General features: G+C 39.7%; 4 protein-coding genes across 10 annotated transcripts; 2 read left to right on the forward strand and 2 right to left on the reverse strand.

The window, feature by feature from the left end:
- Nucleotides 1–1214: 1214 nt before the first annotated feature.
- On the forward strand, nt 1215–5908 carry LOC129586864 (CD151 antigen-like). 4 transcript variants are annotated; one of them, XM_055480342.1, is made up of 7 exons: nt 1215–1543; nt 2307–2450; nt 3160–3351; nt 3440–3613; nt 4350–4574; nt 5251–5334; nt 5503–5908. In XM_055480342.1, the coding sequence occupies exons 2-7, from the start codon at nt 2331–2333 to the stop codon at nt 5548–5550; spliced, it is 843 nt and encodes a 280-aa protein (XP_055336317.1). In that variant the 5' UTR covers nt 1215–1543; nt 2307–2330; the 3' UTR covers nt 5551–5908. The 4 variants fall into 4 exon arrangements, with proteins under 4 accessions (XP_055336317.1, XP_055336326.1, XP_055336308.1 ...); XM_055480351.1 differs by lacking the exon at nt 1215–1543 and adding an exon at nt 1752–2223; XM_055480333.1 differs by lacking the exon at nt 1215–1543 and having other exon boundaries at nt 1752–2450.
- A 545-nt stretch (nt 5909–6453) lies between these two features.
- Nucleotides 6454–11020, reverse strand: LOC129583826 (U1 small nuclear ribonucleoprotein 70 kDa-like). Of its 3 annotated transcripts, none has more exons than XM_055475827.1 (10): nt 10737–11020; nt 10530–10599; nt 10305–10453; nt 10129–10191; nt 9657–9711; nt 9537–9598; nt 9384–9446; nt 9019–9100; nt 7105–7465; nt 6454–6905 (listed from the first exon to the last, which is right to left on the reverse strand). In XM_055475827.1, the coding sequence occupies exons 3-10, from the start codon at nt 10446–10448 to the stop codon at nt 6782–6784; spliced, it is 954 nt and encodes a 317-aa protein (XP_055331802.1). In that variant the 5' UTR covers nt 10449–10453; nt 10530–10599; nt 10737–11020; the 3' UTR covers nt 6454–6781. The 3 variants fall into 3 exon arrangements, with proteins under 3 accessions (XP_055331802.1, XP_055331794.1, XP_055331785.1); XM_055475819.1 differs by having other exon boundaries at nt 10530–10606; XM_055475810.1 differs by having other exon boundaries at nt 6455–6905; nt 10530–11019.
- An 803-nt stretch (nt 11021–11823) lies between these two features.
- Nucleotides 11824–12744, reverse strand: LOC129583844 (60S ribosomal protein L38-like). 2 transcript variants are annotated; one of them, XM_055475847.1, is made up of 4 exons: nt 12587–12744; nt 12359–12419; nt 12129–12251; nt 11824–12010 (listed from the first exon to the last, which is right to left on the reverse strand). In XM_055475847.1, the coding sequence occupies exons 1-4, from the start codon at nt 12587–12589 to the stop codon at nt 11958–11960; spliced, it is 240 nt and encodes a 79-aa protein (XP_055331822.1). In that variant the 5' UTR covers nt 12590–12744; the 3' UTR covers nt 11824–11957. The 2 variants fall into 2 exon arrangements, with proteins under 2 accessions (XP_055331822.1, XP_055331814.1); XM_055475839.1 differs by having other exon boundaries at nt 12519–12659.
- Nucleotides 12745–12929: 185 nt separating this feature from the next.
- On the forward strand, nt 12930–14512 carry LOC129586358 (vesicle transport protein GOT1B-like). The gene is made up of 6 exons (XM_055479544.1): nt 12930–13072; nt 13156–13404; nt 13504–13595; nt 13688–13866; nt 13937–14018; nt 14114–14512. Exons 2-6 carry the CDS (start codon nt 13380–13382, stop codon nt 14153–14155), a joined length of 420 nt encoding a protein of 139 aa, XP_055335519.1. The 5' UTR covers nt 12930–13072; nt 13156–13379; the 3' UTR covers nt 14156–14512.
- The last annotated feature ends 636 nt before the right edge of the window (nt 14513–15148 follow it).

Genomic DNA, 15148 nt, shown 5'->3' on the forward strand with positions numbered 1-15148 from the left:
TTGTAAATTTGCGAATTGTGGTTAGCGAATTTTGTGGCATTGTGGTTAGCGAATTAGCATACATTTTTCTTACCAGTATAAACAGTGCAGTGAAGGCATAGCAAGGCATGCAGCACTTGCGATAATGCTTTATTTGTGCCCGGTTACTAGACATTTTTACCAAGTTCCAACCACAGACATACTACTTATTTGTGTATTTATTACTTACCTAAAAACTAGTAATTAGCAGGAATTTTACAACATCAACAATAGCAATCCTTTATATTAATAATTCATTTCAAGTTATTACACTATCAGGATATCACTATCGGTACAAATTAGTATTACACCATCACTACGAGTATGTCTTTAGACTCTTCACTGTGGTTTAACAAACGCTATCGTCACTGTTCAAAACAACCAAAATGATGGAAAAAACGTCGTAAAACACCCGTGATACAAGAACAACAATTAAGCACCTGCTCCTCACAATCATTTTTTGGAACTTCTGCTTATCTGTTTACGGTGCCGATTACACAACTTCAATTTCTGCGCTCGTGGACACTCGTTCACAAGTTTATCCTGCGACATTTTGGGATTCTCGTACACCTTGGATATGGAGAACATTGTGAAGTAACGTTTCAGAAACAGTGCAACTTCTTTCAACGTGGAGTTAAATAGTTTCGTTATTATTTCACAACACAAGAAACATATACACATTTCAGTAATGTTGTTCCCGAAACTGCAATGAAAGACTTTTTTATTAAAATTCAGCGAATTGATTTTCTATTAGTACTCGGTCAGGGTATCAGGCTATCAGCCGAGCATTTTTCATGGTCATCAGTCTGCAGTGGGTTACAGTGTGATATTTATTACGTTTTACTACATTACTTTGTTTGTTACATGTAAATTATTTATATAATTTGCTGCTTGTGTCGTACATTTTGCTGTTTGAATATAGATATAATCGTTATGGCATTTACCACATTATTCTGTTTATTTAACAACACTTCCCATAAATGTAAGGTCAAAATCAGTATGTACAGTACTTACTTATTTGAATGGTTGAAACAGTACGCTATACAGCACACACGTAACTGCACCACCACCTATTGGTACAAGTCAAAACCGAAACGACCACTGGCTAAATGGCTATACTACAGTATTCCATAGCACGTTACTGCAGAAAGCGGAATGGTATCCTGACTGTGAGCTATCCTCCCAGTCATCAAATGCAAAATCTGATGTTTTATGGAATGTTGCAGCTCTCTGGTACTTTTCAATCAATTTTTTTGCCTGATGCGGTTATTTTAGCATTTTGAACAAAGTCGTTGTTAAAAATAATCTTGAATAGTATTATTTCTCAATATGTACGAATAAGTACGATTAACGACTGTGTTCACCAGTCAGTTTCTCGTTGCGCCGAAAACGGGGAATCCCGTACGCACAGCTGAGGAATCGCTTCTACCGAACCTACCAATGCAATGGCCAATGCGACAGTTGCTGTAATACTGCTTACTGCCACATCTTAACGACATTATATAAAGTTACAACGCGAAGTCCGGTGAGGAATTGTTTTTGCAGCATTAATGTCGAAACGCGTAACGATAATTAAAATCAGTAAAATATGCATATGCGTTTTGCACAGTCGCTTGATTCGCTTCAGTACGCACTGCGTCTGCTACGCTGTGCTGTGTAGGCTGGTCAAGTCAAGTTCTGTAATATTGGTAGTTGCTTTGTTTTTCCTGTGTAATATAATTACCGAGTTATCATAACCGCGTGAATGCATTATTCTTTTTATGTTTGACTGTTTGCATCACACAGCGCATTGTTGAGTCAACTGCCAGTTTTCTTTGATCACCGATGTGTACATAAAGATCAACAAACTTATTCTAATGTGTCTTTGCCATTTCACTGCTTTTATCGATCCCTGCAAATGCCCGGGTTTCGATGCTTCTGCTTTTTTGTCTTTATGTGACGCTAAATGACGATTATAACGCCGTCGTACATACATATCTACTTTCGCCGTATCATGCATTTCCGTATTGGAAGAATCAGAAGATAGCCAGCTCAACAGCAAATTTATTAAGTAATCGCCTCTTATGTTCGTTGACGGCGCTGCAGCCAACTTTGGCGCGTTAGTGCATTACTAAAAGACAACATTCTCCGAATGAAGTACTGCTGGAGCGCTGCACTACTTTTAATTTTCAACTTTTCCCGCCGTGTCATGCATATGCATATCTGGTAAAAAGAGCGACGCCAATCTAATATGTCTTTTATCGTTGCCGAAAGATGACAGCTACTTGACGTGACTGTTTGTACATCAGAAACTGCTCTCCAATTCCTTCACAATGCGGCAATTGCTGTCCATGCGACATTTTCGGATCGGACCATCATCCCGAGGGAAGATGACCCTGGGATGGGAACGATGCATGAAATACATCCTATGCTGCCTTAATATTTTCATAATGGTAAGTTATACTTCTCGTGCGATAATTCGGTGGTATACAGTAGTTATGTGCGCAGTACATAAGTGTTCAGTATTTTTTTACGTTGGAATTAGTTGATATTAAGTGTACAAATATTTATATTAATATGTAGCATTATGTGCATGTACAGTACGCTTGTTGTTTGTACAGATTTCGTTAATTTAACGTCTAAAGATTTTAAAAACCAGGTTGCACTGTTATTTCAAGCTAATTCAATGGAGTGTATGTACGTCCTGTACAATTTACAATGCTGGTTTCATGAATTTGTTTTATGTTTCACACTGAATTAACAACCACAGTTGTACACTCTCATTATCAATTTCGTACGTATAACTTTTAGCTTTCACTATGATAAAATTAATGGAATTTCATGAATACTATACTTTCGCTTTCCGCAATAAATTCGCAGGACCAATGTCAGAATTACCGATACCTGCCTTTCGGCCACGACTGCTTTGCTTTTAATAGCGAATTAAGTCGTCTGTGGTATTACAGTTTGATTGTTGTGCCGCTATATCATCTCTTTATTTTTATGTCGACTACCGTCAAGAAGAACCAAGACAGTGAAATACAGTATTATATATATGTACGCTTCGATGTGAAATTTATATGTCATGTACCTGCTGATAGTGATAGATAAGCAAGACAGCACAATATTGTAAAGTGTGTTAACGAATGCTTTGAATTACAGATCGGAGGCTTAACTGTGATCGCTGCTGGGATATGGACAGTTATTGACAAATTGTCTCTGGAAAGTCTCCTTGGGACTAATCTGTACATGAGTGCCGCATGGATACTGATAGGCACTGGATGCGGTGTGATTGTTGTAGCGTTTTTCGGTTGTTTGGGCGCCATAAGGGGCGTGCGATGCATGCTGATGACGGTAAGTGCGTCTGTTTTATTTTCGCTTCTCCACTGTTTTTAAACTGACAATAAGCTGATATGAAATAGCTTTGTTTCTATTTTTGCAGTACTTCGTTATCCTATTTTGCATTTTTATAATTCTTTTATTGGGGGGTATTCTTGGATATGTCTTTCGGGATCAGGTGGAGGAATCGATGCGCCAGCAGATGCACGATTCTATGATTCGTGATTACGGTTACGTGAAGGTCATCGATGATGCCTGGAATACGATGCAGCAAACGGTAAGTCTGGGAATTTGCGTCTCGTTTTAAAAAGTTAAGGCATTGTACGTTAACAGTAGTTAAGCAAGTAGAAGGTTGATTATGTGTCGCTGTGATGCAATTCTGCTATGAGTAGTTTCCGGACGGTTTGAGACGATGAATAACTAAAGCTCGATTTAGCTGAAATCTTTTTGGGATACGTCGGATTAATAATTATTTGCATCGACAGTTGTGTAATTTGATGGTTTATAATTGCAACTGTCTCGTTGCTGGTGAGGTATGAATTAAGAGTAAACGCCTGTGCTACTCGCATTGAAAATTTGTCGTATTGTGGGTGTGTTACCGGTAATATTTGAGTTAAGTCAGTTCAGCCATAATGTACGTTTCATGCATGCAAGCATTGAGAGCCGGATTTATTTTATAACACTGTTTGCAAAAAAAACTGCATAACATGGTCATAGCCAGTGGATATATTTCGTTTACGAAACCAAATTCGGCAGCGATCGACCACGCGACGCATAAAATTTACGGTAGATGGTTTTATTTGTCAATTTATTTCACGACTTGAAGGCGGCGGCATTGATTCCATCATGGTGCAGTTGGCATTCACTTTCTAAACTTTATGCAGTTTTGGTTTTGAAAATTATTGCTCCGATCACTTTTATATCTCCGTATTTTGCCAAGCATTTCAAAATTCTATGAATATTAAATTAGTCTTAGAAAAGAACTCGTAGTTGAGCGGTTTGTTGTTTTACAGTTAGAATGCTGCGCGGTGGACGCTGAATACAATCTAACCAATTGGATACACAGTCGATGGTATGAAAAACAACCAACTCCCAGACCGCTCGTGCCGGAAACCTGCTGCCGGCTGACGAATGATTCCTTTGTAAAGGGATCGGCAGTGTATGTGAACCTTACGGAATGCCAGTCACGCTCTTACAGACGGAAAGATTGGCCCAATCCGGCTTTTGTCAATGTGCAAGTAAGATAAATCTGGTTATTAAAACGGGATGCGCACTGTGTAGTCGAGCGGTTAGTCGCTAACTTGCTATACTAAGGACGCTGGAAATTGATTTAGATGTATGTACTTATCGTAACGCCCTTGTTTTCCAGTGAAATTATATTTGTAGACTTTCACAAAGTATTTTAATATTCTGACGTCAGTTCACACTTTCAAGTTATTTCCAAAATATTCCCGATTTTGTTTAAGTGAACAAAAAAAGTCCATTAGTACTCGAGTATGGTGGGCAAATTTGTTGGTACAGTGACAGTTCAGTTAAAAATCAAAACAAATTCGGTTGCGCTCAAAGCAAAGCGTATGCAAATTATTAAATCGCCTAAAGAGAAAACAAAAGTGCTCCAGTTTGAAGCTCGCTTGCCGCGATAACGTTGTTAAAGCTTTTCTAAAAAAAACAGCGCACTTGACACAATTTGTAATCCGTGTTATCGATCGAAAATCACTTTGAAATTGTCTTCTCATAATAGTACGCCTTTAAGAATTTGACTGTTTGAAGAGAGCTTTTATAACACGCGGTTATTGCATTCTGTCAGCAATAAATCGTTGATAGGGTGCATTACAGCTGCGCAATTTGGACTCTGCTGTTTTTGCTTGTGCGAGTAACTCATAATACAATAATAATGTTTTTGCTTTTTGACAGCCCTGTCTGCAAGAAGCGAAACACGGCGTACAAGAACATGCGGTTATATTAGGAGGCATTGGAATTGCTATTGCCTGCTCGCTGGTAAGTATAAAAACTACGTACTAGAATATTTCGAAGTACTGCGCTCTTCTCACGAGAAGACAAAGGATTTTATGCTTCTTTCGTGAAAACACAGAATTAAGTACAATACCAACTTGCGCAGGTGCATTTGGTATGGAGATAAAATACAGTCGGTTTTTTTTCTTGTAGATTTTTGGGATGATCTTTTCCTTGTGCCTTTTCCGGGAAATTATCTAAAAGACAGCCAGCGTGGAAACTAGTTAGCTGCCTTCGTTGCGGTTGAAGCGTCACTATGAAACCCGATCTCGAACGAAAAACGATACACATATATAAAGAAGGATGTCCTTTTTTCCAGGTTTTCAGTTTCAGTTGTTTTGCGGGATGGGGAATCATATTTTTTGTTGTATTATTTTATGGCGCTTAGTAGTGGTTACTGTACGTAATCGGCATGCAGACATGTTTTTCTTTTTATTGTGATTTTTACATTCCAAAGACCACACTAATTTCGTTAAATCTTGGTTGATTTTCGTTGGCGGGTGCGACTACGGCCGTGTCAAAATGTACACTTTAGATTAGGAAAAAACCCCGCGTACAAAACGTGAAACACGTGTGCGGTGTTTATTTAACGTAGGAGATTATACAACTATACTGCAATCGACAAGCATAACGTTCGCGCTCTTGTAACAGTTGATACCCTAACTAATATGAGTACATCGGAAAAACGTCTTAAGAGAAAGCAAACAACATGTCATCAAGTCGCAACACTATAATGCAGCGTGTGTAGTATACCACATCTTACAATTGTTAAATGAGTCGCCTTTTCACCGGCGATTTTTTGCGATGTATATTAGCAGCCAATTTCGGTTGCGCAATACAGCGGTTAAAGTGGTGCTCTCGCACCTCCTACACGGACGCGGTTAGTCAACATCCTCAGAATATAGGTCAGACCACCAGCTACAAATATTCATAATATGCGAATTATTTTCAGGTGAGCGTTCAAGTATTCGAGGTGAAAACACCACGTTAAGGTAGTTTGGTCTAGGTCTGCTACGACGGCGCTAACCAATTTGCAATTTACATTAACTGCCAAGTGCAGCGCACAGCACCGTGAACAAATGAGTGATGCGCCAAATGGACCATGCCAATGTTAAGCACCGAAAAAATCGAACCCACAATTTATGTACCAAAACAACAGGTGCGAATAGCAGTGTGATATGAAATTCAAGTACAGTATTGTATCGATGTATACACTTCGATTAACAATAGGCAATAGCAATGTGTTTGGAAAACAACGATCAAAAGAAGTCCGTCACGACAAACTGCGTTCCATCTAACTGCACGGTCACTTTGAACTTCAAGAAACTACAGCGACTGCATTCATACAAACGCAAATGCAACCATTAGAAGTTCTTATTATATTAGGAGTCCTTATATTTTATTTGTAATAACGAAACGGGAAGTGCAACAATTAATACCGTCGGCGGTTCCTGTCACGATCGTCTCCACCACCGCCACCGCCATATCGCGATCCATTACGATCTCTGTCGCGGTAACCATTGCGATCATCCCTATCTCTGAATCGATCCTCGCCCCTGCAAACAAGCAACAGCATTCTTCAATACCACAAATGTACATCTAATTATCTTGTTCAGCTATGTGTTCCAAAAACCGCAGCTAAGGCAGGCAGTCATAATATCACTCAAATCCAGTACGAACAAGCCCAACTTTATAACATTATTTCTTCAATCAAATCGTCTAGCTTAGCCGAAAAAATGTCTTTACACGTCGCACCTGTCGCGATGCCCGCCCCTGTCATCTCTCATTGGACCTCCACGATCTCCGTGCCGGTCTCGATCGCCGTACCCTCCTGGACCGCGATTGTCGAAACTCCGATCACCCGGACCCTGGTAAGGGCCCCCACGGTCTCGATTGCGGTCCCGATCACGATCTGACCTCATGGGGCCACCGCCGGCCGGACGCTCATTCTCCATAGATGCCCGTCGCTTATCCGGGTCGGTAGCCCCAGTCTTCCGCCCACCTCGACCTCCACCCAAACGCCGGGGTTTCCAGCCTTTTACGGTGCGCCCACGCTCGACATCCACCACAACGCGCCGATCATCTATCCGCTTCCCATCGGCGTACTTATAAGCCGCTGCAAGAGAAAACAACTGAATCTTTGCCAAAGTTTAACTCCCGCCCGAGCAGGGGAAATCATACATACGAATTTTATTTGATATTATTAACTTGTGCTAATATCGGGCCCAACCGACCCCTCATTAGCACATCCACTTCGCCAGTAATTCTGTCATCTTCTCTGTTGGTTAAGCTGTGGAAAAGCCACGAAATGAAAACAAAAATGTTTCACATTATTCAATGTTCAGTCTATACTTACCCGGCTTACCTGCGTATACTTACGCATTAACAGCCGGGATAGCTTTAAATTACAAACTTCGACATTTACGTCAGTCCGCTGTCACTCCGTTTTCAACCACGATGCACTCGAAAGTAAGTGTTCAAGAAGCGCATACCTCGCTTCGTTAAAACAATATTCACTTAACGTGTTTCTAAAATTCAGCAGTGAAATATAATAAAAAACGAAGAAGCAACACAATCAAAAGTTAAAACTACTTCAAGCGAAAGCTGCAAACTTTATATTTTTTCACTGTTGCAGATAAGGAAACCTTGATAAAGGTCAGAAACATTCCGACCAACAACACTGCATATCCACAAACCTAATCTAAAATGCGCGCCAGTACATGTCACTCCTTTTTTAATCCTTAAGAGAAAGACCTCGCTAATTGTAAACAATTTTGTCATGAATGCCGATGCCTTCCAGCCAGTACGGTAACTGATGTTATCTCACCAATGCACTCATTTCGTGTTAAAAATACCAATGCGAGTCACTCCAATCCATATTAAAATTAAGTTAACCTGTCTTATTTCTCGGGAAAAAACAGTACTTATGATCTTCCAGCAGTTCAAAGACAGGTATGAACAATAAATCGTAAGTGACTTGGTTACTCTGCATCCTCAATCGCCGAAAATTGTAAATACAAAACTAACTTCTAAATAAAACTCTTTTTCTAAAAAAAACACTAAAGTGACATTTCCTACGGAAATAGCTCCGTCAGGCCTGGATGGGAAAGGGAAATAATCGGGATAAACGGGAACTGGATACAAACCACATGGAATACTTCTATAATTATTAGGCTATTAGCCCAACCATTCTAGCGACAGCTATGCTGACTATGCACTATGCCCGTATTAACTGGCATACCGTAAACCACACCCCTAGCTTGTGCCAATCACAGGGGTGTAACATTTTGGTTACAGATTTCCCCATAGACCGTGCAAGAAACAAGCCGTATACACTCTTATACAGAAAGTCTCACTTTCTGTTTTTATTATAGTGTATAGGTCCTGCAACAGTGTGCAGGCCTGACGGAAAAGCTAACAAATGCAAACTAACAAAACCAAAAACCTGCATGGAAAATGCGTCGACGATTTCAGTAAAAAAAACTCACACAATCTAACGAAACCCCTCAAAAACCAGAAACTTCGAATGCAATTACATTACTGAAGTTCTGATTTGAATCGAAGAAAATGCTAGCCACCTAAAATGCGCCGGCTGCTCCTCCTGCATAGTAAGTGTCATCCTCTTCAGTGCGAAAAGGAGGACAAATAATGGAACAATAATATACTTACAATTCATATCTCGTTCATTCTCAAATTCCACAAAACCATACCCTTTGGATTTCCCCGAATTTGGATCGGTAACGATTTTAACCTGCAAAACAAAAGATTTAAGGTAGACTAGTGTTCCGTGCATTAACTCATTTAACTCATCAAACTTGAATCCGCTTTTCTTATTTTTTCTAACCGCTAAACATTTGTACGCAAGACGTTCTGTATAAGCAGATATAGATCTGCTAAAATAAAAACACCTGGCCCGGCTCGTTGTTCCTGACAGTTACATCAGCAGACACTAAGAACATGTTCGCTGAGAAAATACCAGGTTAGTAATAATCTGGATGTTCAACATGACATCAGTAATTTATTATACCACTCACAGAAACAACCGGTCCATACTGCTCGAACTCCCGCTTCAGTTTGCTTTCAGACGTATCGTAATTCTGAAAAGTAGAATTCAAATCAGAAACTTCGATTCTCACAAGAAACAGAACCACTGCACTTCCACGTTCTCGTATAAGCGAGATTCTTACGAGTCTGCCCACAAATAAGGTTTTATACGGATCGGACAAGAATTCCAGGTTTGATGGATTCCCTGAAAAAAAATTTATTTGAGAACCGAAATTATCACAATGTTGCAGAGCTTTCTTCACATTTTGCCAACTCCTGTTCCAGTTTGTATGTCATCATCTCTTGTCGCTCTCGCTTCTGAAAAAGCATAGAGTACAATGCAACGTTAACAGGAAAGAATATTTCTCGGGTACACCCATATTACTGTTACACTCGGCTCAAAACTTCATAGTTCGTTATTTCCCGAGAATAAACAGTGGCCTAATGATCTCGTGGCAACTTTTTAAGCGTTGAGCAAAATATTTCATGCAAACATTTTAACTGATGAGCAAAATATTCAGCGCATTCATCAGCAAACTTTTCCAACACTTCATTAATGACTGCCGCCATCCGGTTTTACCATTCCTGCGACATGGCGATTACTGAAATTCGATTTACAGCAATTTCCAGTCGTAAAAAGAATTAACCATATTATAAATTAGTTTACATCCAAAGGCGCTTCCATTTCGACCACTTTTTCAACTTAACTACAGAAATACGGTAATTGTGGCTCACCTTACGCTCTCGCCGTTCTTCTCGGCTTTCCAAGCGTGCAGGAGGAGGAGCGTCTCTAGGATCCTGCAGACGTAATTCATTACAAGAAATGTACGAATAAAAGGATCTTAAAGAAACAGACTCTCAATCATTAATTAGATTTTACTGTTTGACACTCCTGTTTGTCTTTCAATTACCTCGAACTGATTCAGAAATGCCCCTATTCCATGATATCCAGCGCGTTTCCTTTCTCCCGAAGCTTTATCCAGAGGGGGCAGGTAAGGAATCGGTGGCCCAGGCGCAAAGAGAGCAAGAAGATTTGGAGGCAAAAACGCCGTCATGATAACTGTCGAAAACGTTGTCCGTTTACCAAGTCGAACGGATGCCTGCCATCTTCTAGTTTTACCTAACTTATCACTTACCGTTAGGCTTCCAGTCCGCGACCACCAAGCACGGCTCACAATCCCACCATCAAAATCTCAGTGACAACCGCTGATATCTCAAGCAAAAAGGACTCAGTATAAACAATTTACAGACGGGGAATAACGCTTTCTTTCCTGTTAAGTTCTGACTGAGAAGTCAGAAGTGATATTACAGAATCCCCTTCCCAGATCAATAATCAAACTCACTAAATCGTAACAAAAGTTGATCCCAAGCGTCCGTCAACGTGCTTTCCTCTTCGGTAGTAAGTTAGTAACAGGACTGATTCAAATCTGCTTTTACTCAACCTCGAAGAAACCTGTTGGCAGTGCAATCTATGCAATCACATCCCAAAAACGCAGACAGTCGACAACGAAAAAATAAAAAAAGCAACACAAAATGCGAATCCTGATAATTATCATCCTACGCCGCTGCAAGTAAGTACTTACTACTTACGTATAGGACTGATATCACTGTGAATGACTGCCACTGGTGCATCTTAAAGCACGGTGCTTTAATAGAGGACCGCGAGGCGAACACTGTGCGCGTAGCGCCCCCACGGAGCAGCTCTCTAGTTCTTATGTTTGTCTTTATCATAAACATAGTCATAAATCACCGTAATACCAGCTCTCAGAGGTGGTGAAAATAATTATAAACCACCACAATATTCGAATTTTAAAAATGTTGTTCGTATTTATTGCGTTCTTTTCAACCCGAAAATTTTACGATTTTACGAAATTCCGACCGAGGTACGATAAGTCACGAAAACTCAAATCGACAACACTACGTATCAAATGAAAAATATGTCGTATTTTCTTTTTTAAAAAACGAAGGAAATACGGACTCACGAAAAAAAAAACGAAGGAAATACGGAAATACTTACACTCACTAAGTTACTGTTAGTTCCTTTTTTGTCTTCACAGTGGTTAAAAGCTAAAAACACAAGTTTTATTACGCCTTCAAAATCTACAAACATTACTTACTCTATTATTCCAATTTTCAAGTGCATAATGAAATTTTTCAAAGCACCTTTGGAAATTACCATGGGAGTTGGCCGTTGGGACATTACACGAGTACAGACTAACAGACTCCGTCCTTACGTATTTAGGAAGGGGGTGCACTCGAGCCTTGCGCCAGTTAGAAAATGATCTCAAACCTAACGTAAGGAAAACGAATGGCAAAAAGCCACTTCTCTACGCTTTTCCGAGAAAATTAAACAGCATGCCATGCCCCGTGAGCATTATTTGAATAAAAGAAGCAGTTCTTTAAAAAATTAAAACGTTCGAAAACAATATATTTCTGGTAGGTTAAAAGATCTTTATTTTGTTTTCGTCCGTTCTTCAATCGCAAAACCGTGAGTTCACTTTTGGGCACCTTCCCGACATCAATCGTTATTTTACGCATCACAAGGAAAAAAAATCTCCAAAAATTTATTTCTTCGATTTTGTCGGTTCCTTAACTCCAACGTCTTTAACTTGAACACCTGCAAAAACCATTCTTTCAGTTTTAGAGCTTAAATTCTGACGCTAATTTATAGTAGTGATTCATATAATAGTGTAACTGTAATTTATACTAGTGAATTTGTGAATGAACAATCATACCTGGGGGAAGGGATCCTCTCAGTTTTTCGGCTTTTTCTTTATCCTCCAGCACCAAAGTATACAAAAATCGACTGCATCGTATCTTGAATTTGACGTTGCTCTTGTTTTTTTTTATCTTGACCACTGCAACGGATGCAATTGAAGGTTCAAGGATGTAAAATAGTCCCTTAACTGAGTTAACTGGTATTTGACAAAGGAAGCCGCAATTAACAACAGCGTGATTTTCTCACCTTTGGCATCGGAGCGGCGTGCAAGAAGGAGAAACTCCTTGATATCCTTGACTTGTTTTGGCTGTAACAAATTACATCCCATTTAAATAAATCCACAATTTTATAAAGCAAATGGAGAACCTGCCGCGAACCATCAGACGTTCACAGTTTCTACTCTCACATCAGTATCGTATTTTGCCATTGTAAAGTAGACCACGATGCGTATGTCGGTTAAATTACAGACCGTACCATTTTGGATCCCCTGAGATCCAAGCAGCGGATGTTACAACTAACAAATCAGAAGTATAAAAGAACAAACAGGATCGATCAAACCCAAAACGAACTCAATTCTAAAACAAATTATTTGAACCGGCTCTTGCATCGTAGTCAACCATCGTGGACCCTGATACAGGGAAGTCATGAAATAACAGTGTACGAATGAATGTCAATCCACATATGAAAGACCGTGCTTCGTTTTATGGTTGCACATAATGATTCGCTGTTTGCTGTTTAATATTACCGCATACGACCGTAGAACGTACAAAGTACAAACTGTACGACATGTACTTCGGCATGCGTGCAGGTCTGGATGAAAATGTTGTGTTAAATTCACAGGGTATCAAAAATCTGAAACGTTCAAGAATACGACATACTACGTTCTAATATTACCATCTATTGTTTTTTCAAAGATAGGTTGGCATTTTCAGCTTCCTTCTTTGGGGAATATATGCGGTGGTCAGTAGTTTTGTCCATTTTTAAAAACCAAACATGATTTGAATTTTGACTGCATCTTGCTGTGGTGTCTCCTACGGTATTAGGATCTGCATCCGAAGTTTGGCTGCCAGTGACGTGGAGTTTGTCATTTGTCATTTTGCGCGTTGCTTTTCCGGAAATCAGAACTGACCGTCCGGTGCGTTTGCGAAATTATTCTACCATCTTGCCATTTCTTCTCTGCCTGGAGTTCGGATATCCAGTACTTTCTAGCAGGAAATTTTAGGAAATATAAGTGGTTCCATGACTTCCGTCTGAATCTGCTGGCAGGATGATTCAAGTGACTGATTTCCAAAGTAAGCATTATGTATCATAAATAATGTATTACATTTATGTGCGATAATGTTGTGTTACAGTTAATTTAGATTTATTTGTTGGTTTTGTTTTTTATGCAGAAATCGGGATCGGCCTCGCAGGATTTGGTGTTACGTTCATTTTCTTGGGAATATTATTGTTTTTCGACAAAGGTCTACTAGCAATCGGAAATGTAAGCGGCAAATTTTTATCGGCCGGCTCTTTTTAACGTGTACCGTGTACTGCAGGTTTATGATACTGTAGTTTTAAACTTGTTTTTTGTAGATATTGTTCGTTGTTGGATTGACGTTTGTGATTGGAATAGAACGAACTGTGCGGTTCTTTTTCCAGTTTCAAAAAATAAAAGGAACTGTAGCATTTCTTGGTGGAATAGCGGTAGTGCTTTTCGGGTATCCGAAAATTGGGATGGTGATCGAGTCGTACGGATTCGTATCTTTATTCAGGTACAAGAAAGAGACGATCCCATTTTTTGTTTCTAACAACGACAAAATTTTTTAATTCCTAAACTTTTAGTGGATTTTTCCCTGTTGCGCTCAGTTTTATACGGCGACTTCCGGTCATTGGAACTTTCCTTAATATGCCTGGCATAAGTAGGGTAAGTTTGCAGTTAATCCAAAACGATACTTGAAGTATTAAGAATTCAGCATCGCTGGAAATTCAGCGAAGAATCTAATGCAGATGTCTTTCCAGATAGTGTCGAAATACGCCGACGATTCCAGGACAGCTGTGTAAATAACCAATTCGAGCTTTTGCCAGTATAACTTAATTATTTGCGTTTGTTTTTGTTTTTTGGAATCGGATTACATTGTGAGTTTTTCAGCGTTTTGTAAATTTATGGAGATCTCAAGAATCTGTCTGAGTCTTACCGTCCACCTCGCCCGTATTGCCTTTTTAGGCATACGATTAAGGAGACGAGGACGTGCGATTTGTGGGCAGCATGTTACCGTTTGCCTTCTGGAACTGTTTTGCTGAGATTTCCTGATTTTTTCTCATTTGTTTTCGTAAAGCGTTATAACTACTGAAAAACGAAATGCGGAGAGATACTTTATATCAGATTGGATTATTGGAATAAACAAGATAATCATGTTATTTTCGCTTATGGTTTTCTTGTACAATACGAGAAAGTAATACAGTAACAAAGTGGTAACAATCTGAACAAATGTTCAAGTATAAAATTTCGAATGAAGTTTAATTCAGGACGTTGAGATCACATTTACTGGGCCGCCACCGCGTTTTTGCCGCGGCTGGCAGGCTGATGTGCATTTTTTTCAAACTTGACCACAAGTTTTAAAGGATATGCTGTATTTTTGGCCACGTTACTTTCTCGAAAGAAGTGCAATCAGTGCATCAATTTTTTATGCCAGAAAAATTGATTTTTGTGCGACCACTGACCAGTAAAGTGTCGTACTCGTATGATAAGTTATCTTTACAATAATTATTATTAGTCAATAAACTCAGCACCGCAACTTCCGGTCGACTACGGTGTAGAAGCTGTCCAGGGACGCGTCAGGGACGCGTTCCTAACGCGAAAAGAGCTCCTCGTAGACCTAACGCTATAACGAACCCCACCCACAACCAATGAGCAGGGCTTTACCCATCGAATCCTAATTGCGTATAAGACTTACACAATTTCGTCCGTTTCGATTGCAACCATATATTATACAAGAAACAGCCTCGGCTTCGCCTCCGCGTTTCTTGCGGTACCCAGTCTATGGCCGGTTTAGT

The sequence above is a fragment of the Paramacrobiotus metropolitanus genome, unplaced genomic scaffold (assembly GCF_019649055.1).
Source record: "Paramacrobiotus metropolitanus isolate TYO unplaced genomic scaffold, Prichtersi_v1.0 Parri_scaffold0000002, whole genome shotgun sequence".
Classification (NCBI taxonomy): Eukaryota; Metazoa; Tardigrada; class Eutardigrada; order Parachela; family Macrobiotidae; genus Paramacrobiotus; species Paramacrobiotus metropolitanus.

What these genes read in the sequence shown, in the direction of transcription:
- LOC129586864 (XM_055480342.1), top strand. Translation starts at nt 2,331, where the DNA reads ATGCGGCAATTGCTGTCCATGCGACATTTTCGGATCGGACCATCATCC. An exon ending in TGCGATGCATGCTGATGACG is followed by an intron (nt 3,352 to 3,439) that starts GTAAGTGCGTCT and finishes CTATTTTTGCAG; the next exon opens with TACTTCGTTATCCTATTTTG. An exon ending in TTGCTATTGCCTGCTCGCTG is followed by an intron (nt 5,335 to 5,502) that starts GTAAGTATAAAA and finishes TTTTTCTTGTAG; the next exon opens with ATTTTTGGGATGATCTTTTC.
- LOC129583826 (XM_055475827.1), bottom strand. Translation starts at nt 10,448, where the DNA reads ATGACGGCGTTTTTGCCTCCAAATCTTCTTGCTCTCTTTGCGCCTGGG. An exon ending in AAGAACGGCGAGAGCGTAAG is followed by an intron (nt 9,712 to 10,128) that starts GTGAGCCACAAT and finishes ATGCTTTTTCAG; the next exon opens with AAGCGAGAGCGACAAGAGAT. An exon ending in GGAACAGGAGTTGGCAAAAT is followed by an intron (nt 9,599 to 9,656) that starts GTGAAGAAAGCT and finishes ATTTTTTTTCAG; the next exon opens with GGAATCCATCAAACCTGGAA.
- LOC129583844 (XM_055475839.1), bottom strand. Translation starts at nt 12,539, where the DNA reads ATGGCAAAATACGATACTGAT. An exon ending in TGGCAAAATACGATACTGAT is followed by an intron (nt 12,420 to 12,518) that starts GTGAGAGTAGAA and finishes AATTTGTTACAG; the next exon opens with CCAAAACAAGTCAAGGATAT. An exon ending in GAGAGGATCCCTTCCCCCAG is followed by an intron (nt 12,011 to 12,128) that starts GTATGATTGTTC and finishes TGGTTTTTGCAG; the next exon opens with GTGTTCAAGTTAAAGACGTT.
- LOC129586358 (XM_055479544.1), top strand. Translation starts at nt 13,380, where the DNA reads ATGATTCAAGTGACTGATTTCCAAA. An exon ending in TCAAGTGACTGATTTCCAAA is followed by an intron (nt 13,405 to 13,503) that starts GTAAGCATTATG and finishes TTTTTTATGCAG; the next exon opens with AAATCGGGATCGGCCTCGCA. An exon ending in ATATGCCTGGCATAAGTAGG is followed by an intron (nt 14,019 to 14,113) that starts GTAAGTTTGCAG and finishes ATGTCTTTCCAG; the next exon opens with ATAGTGTCGAAATACGCCGA.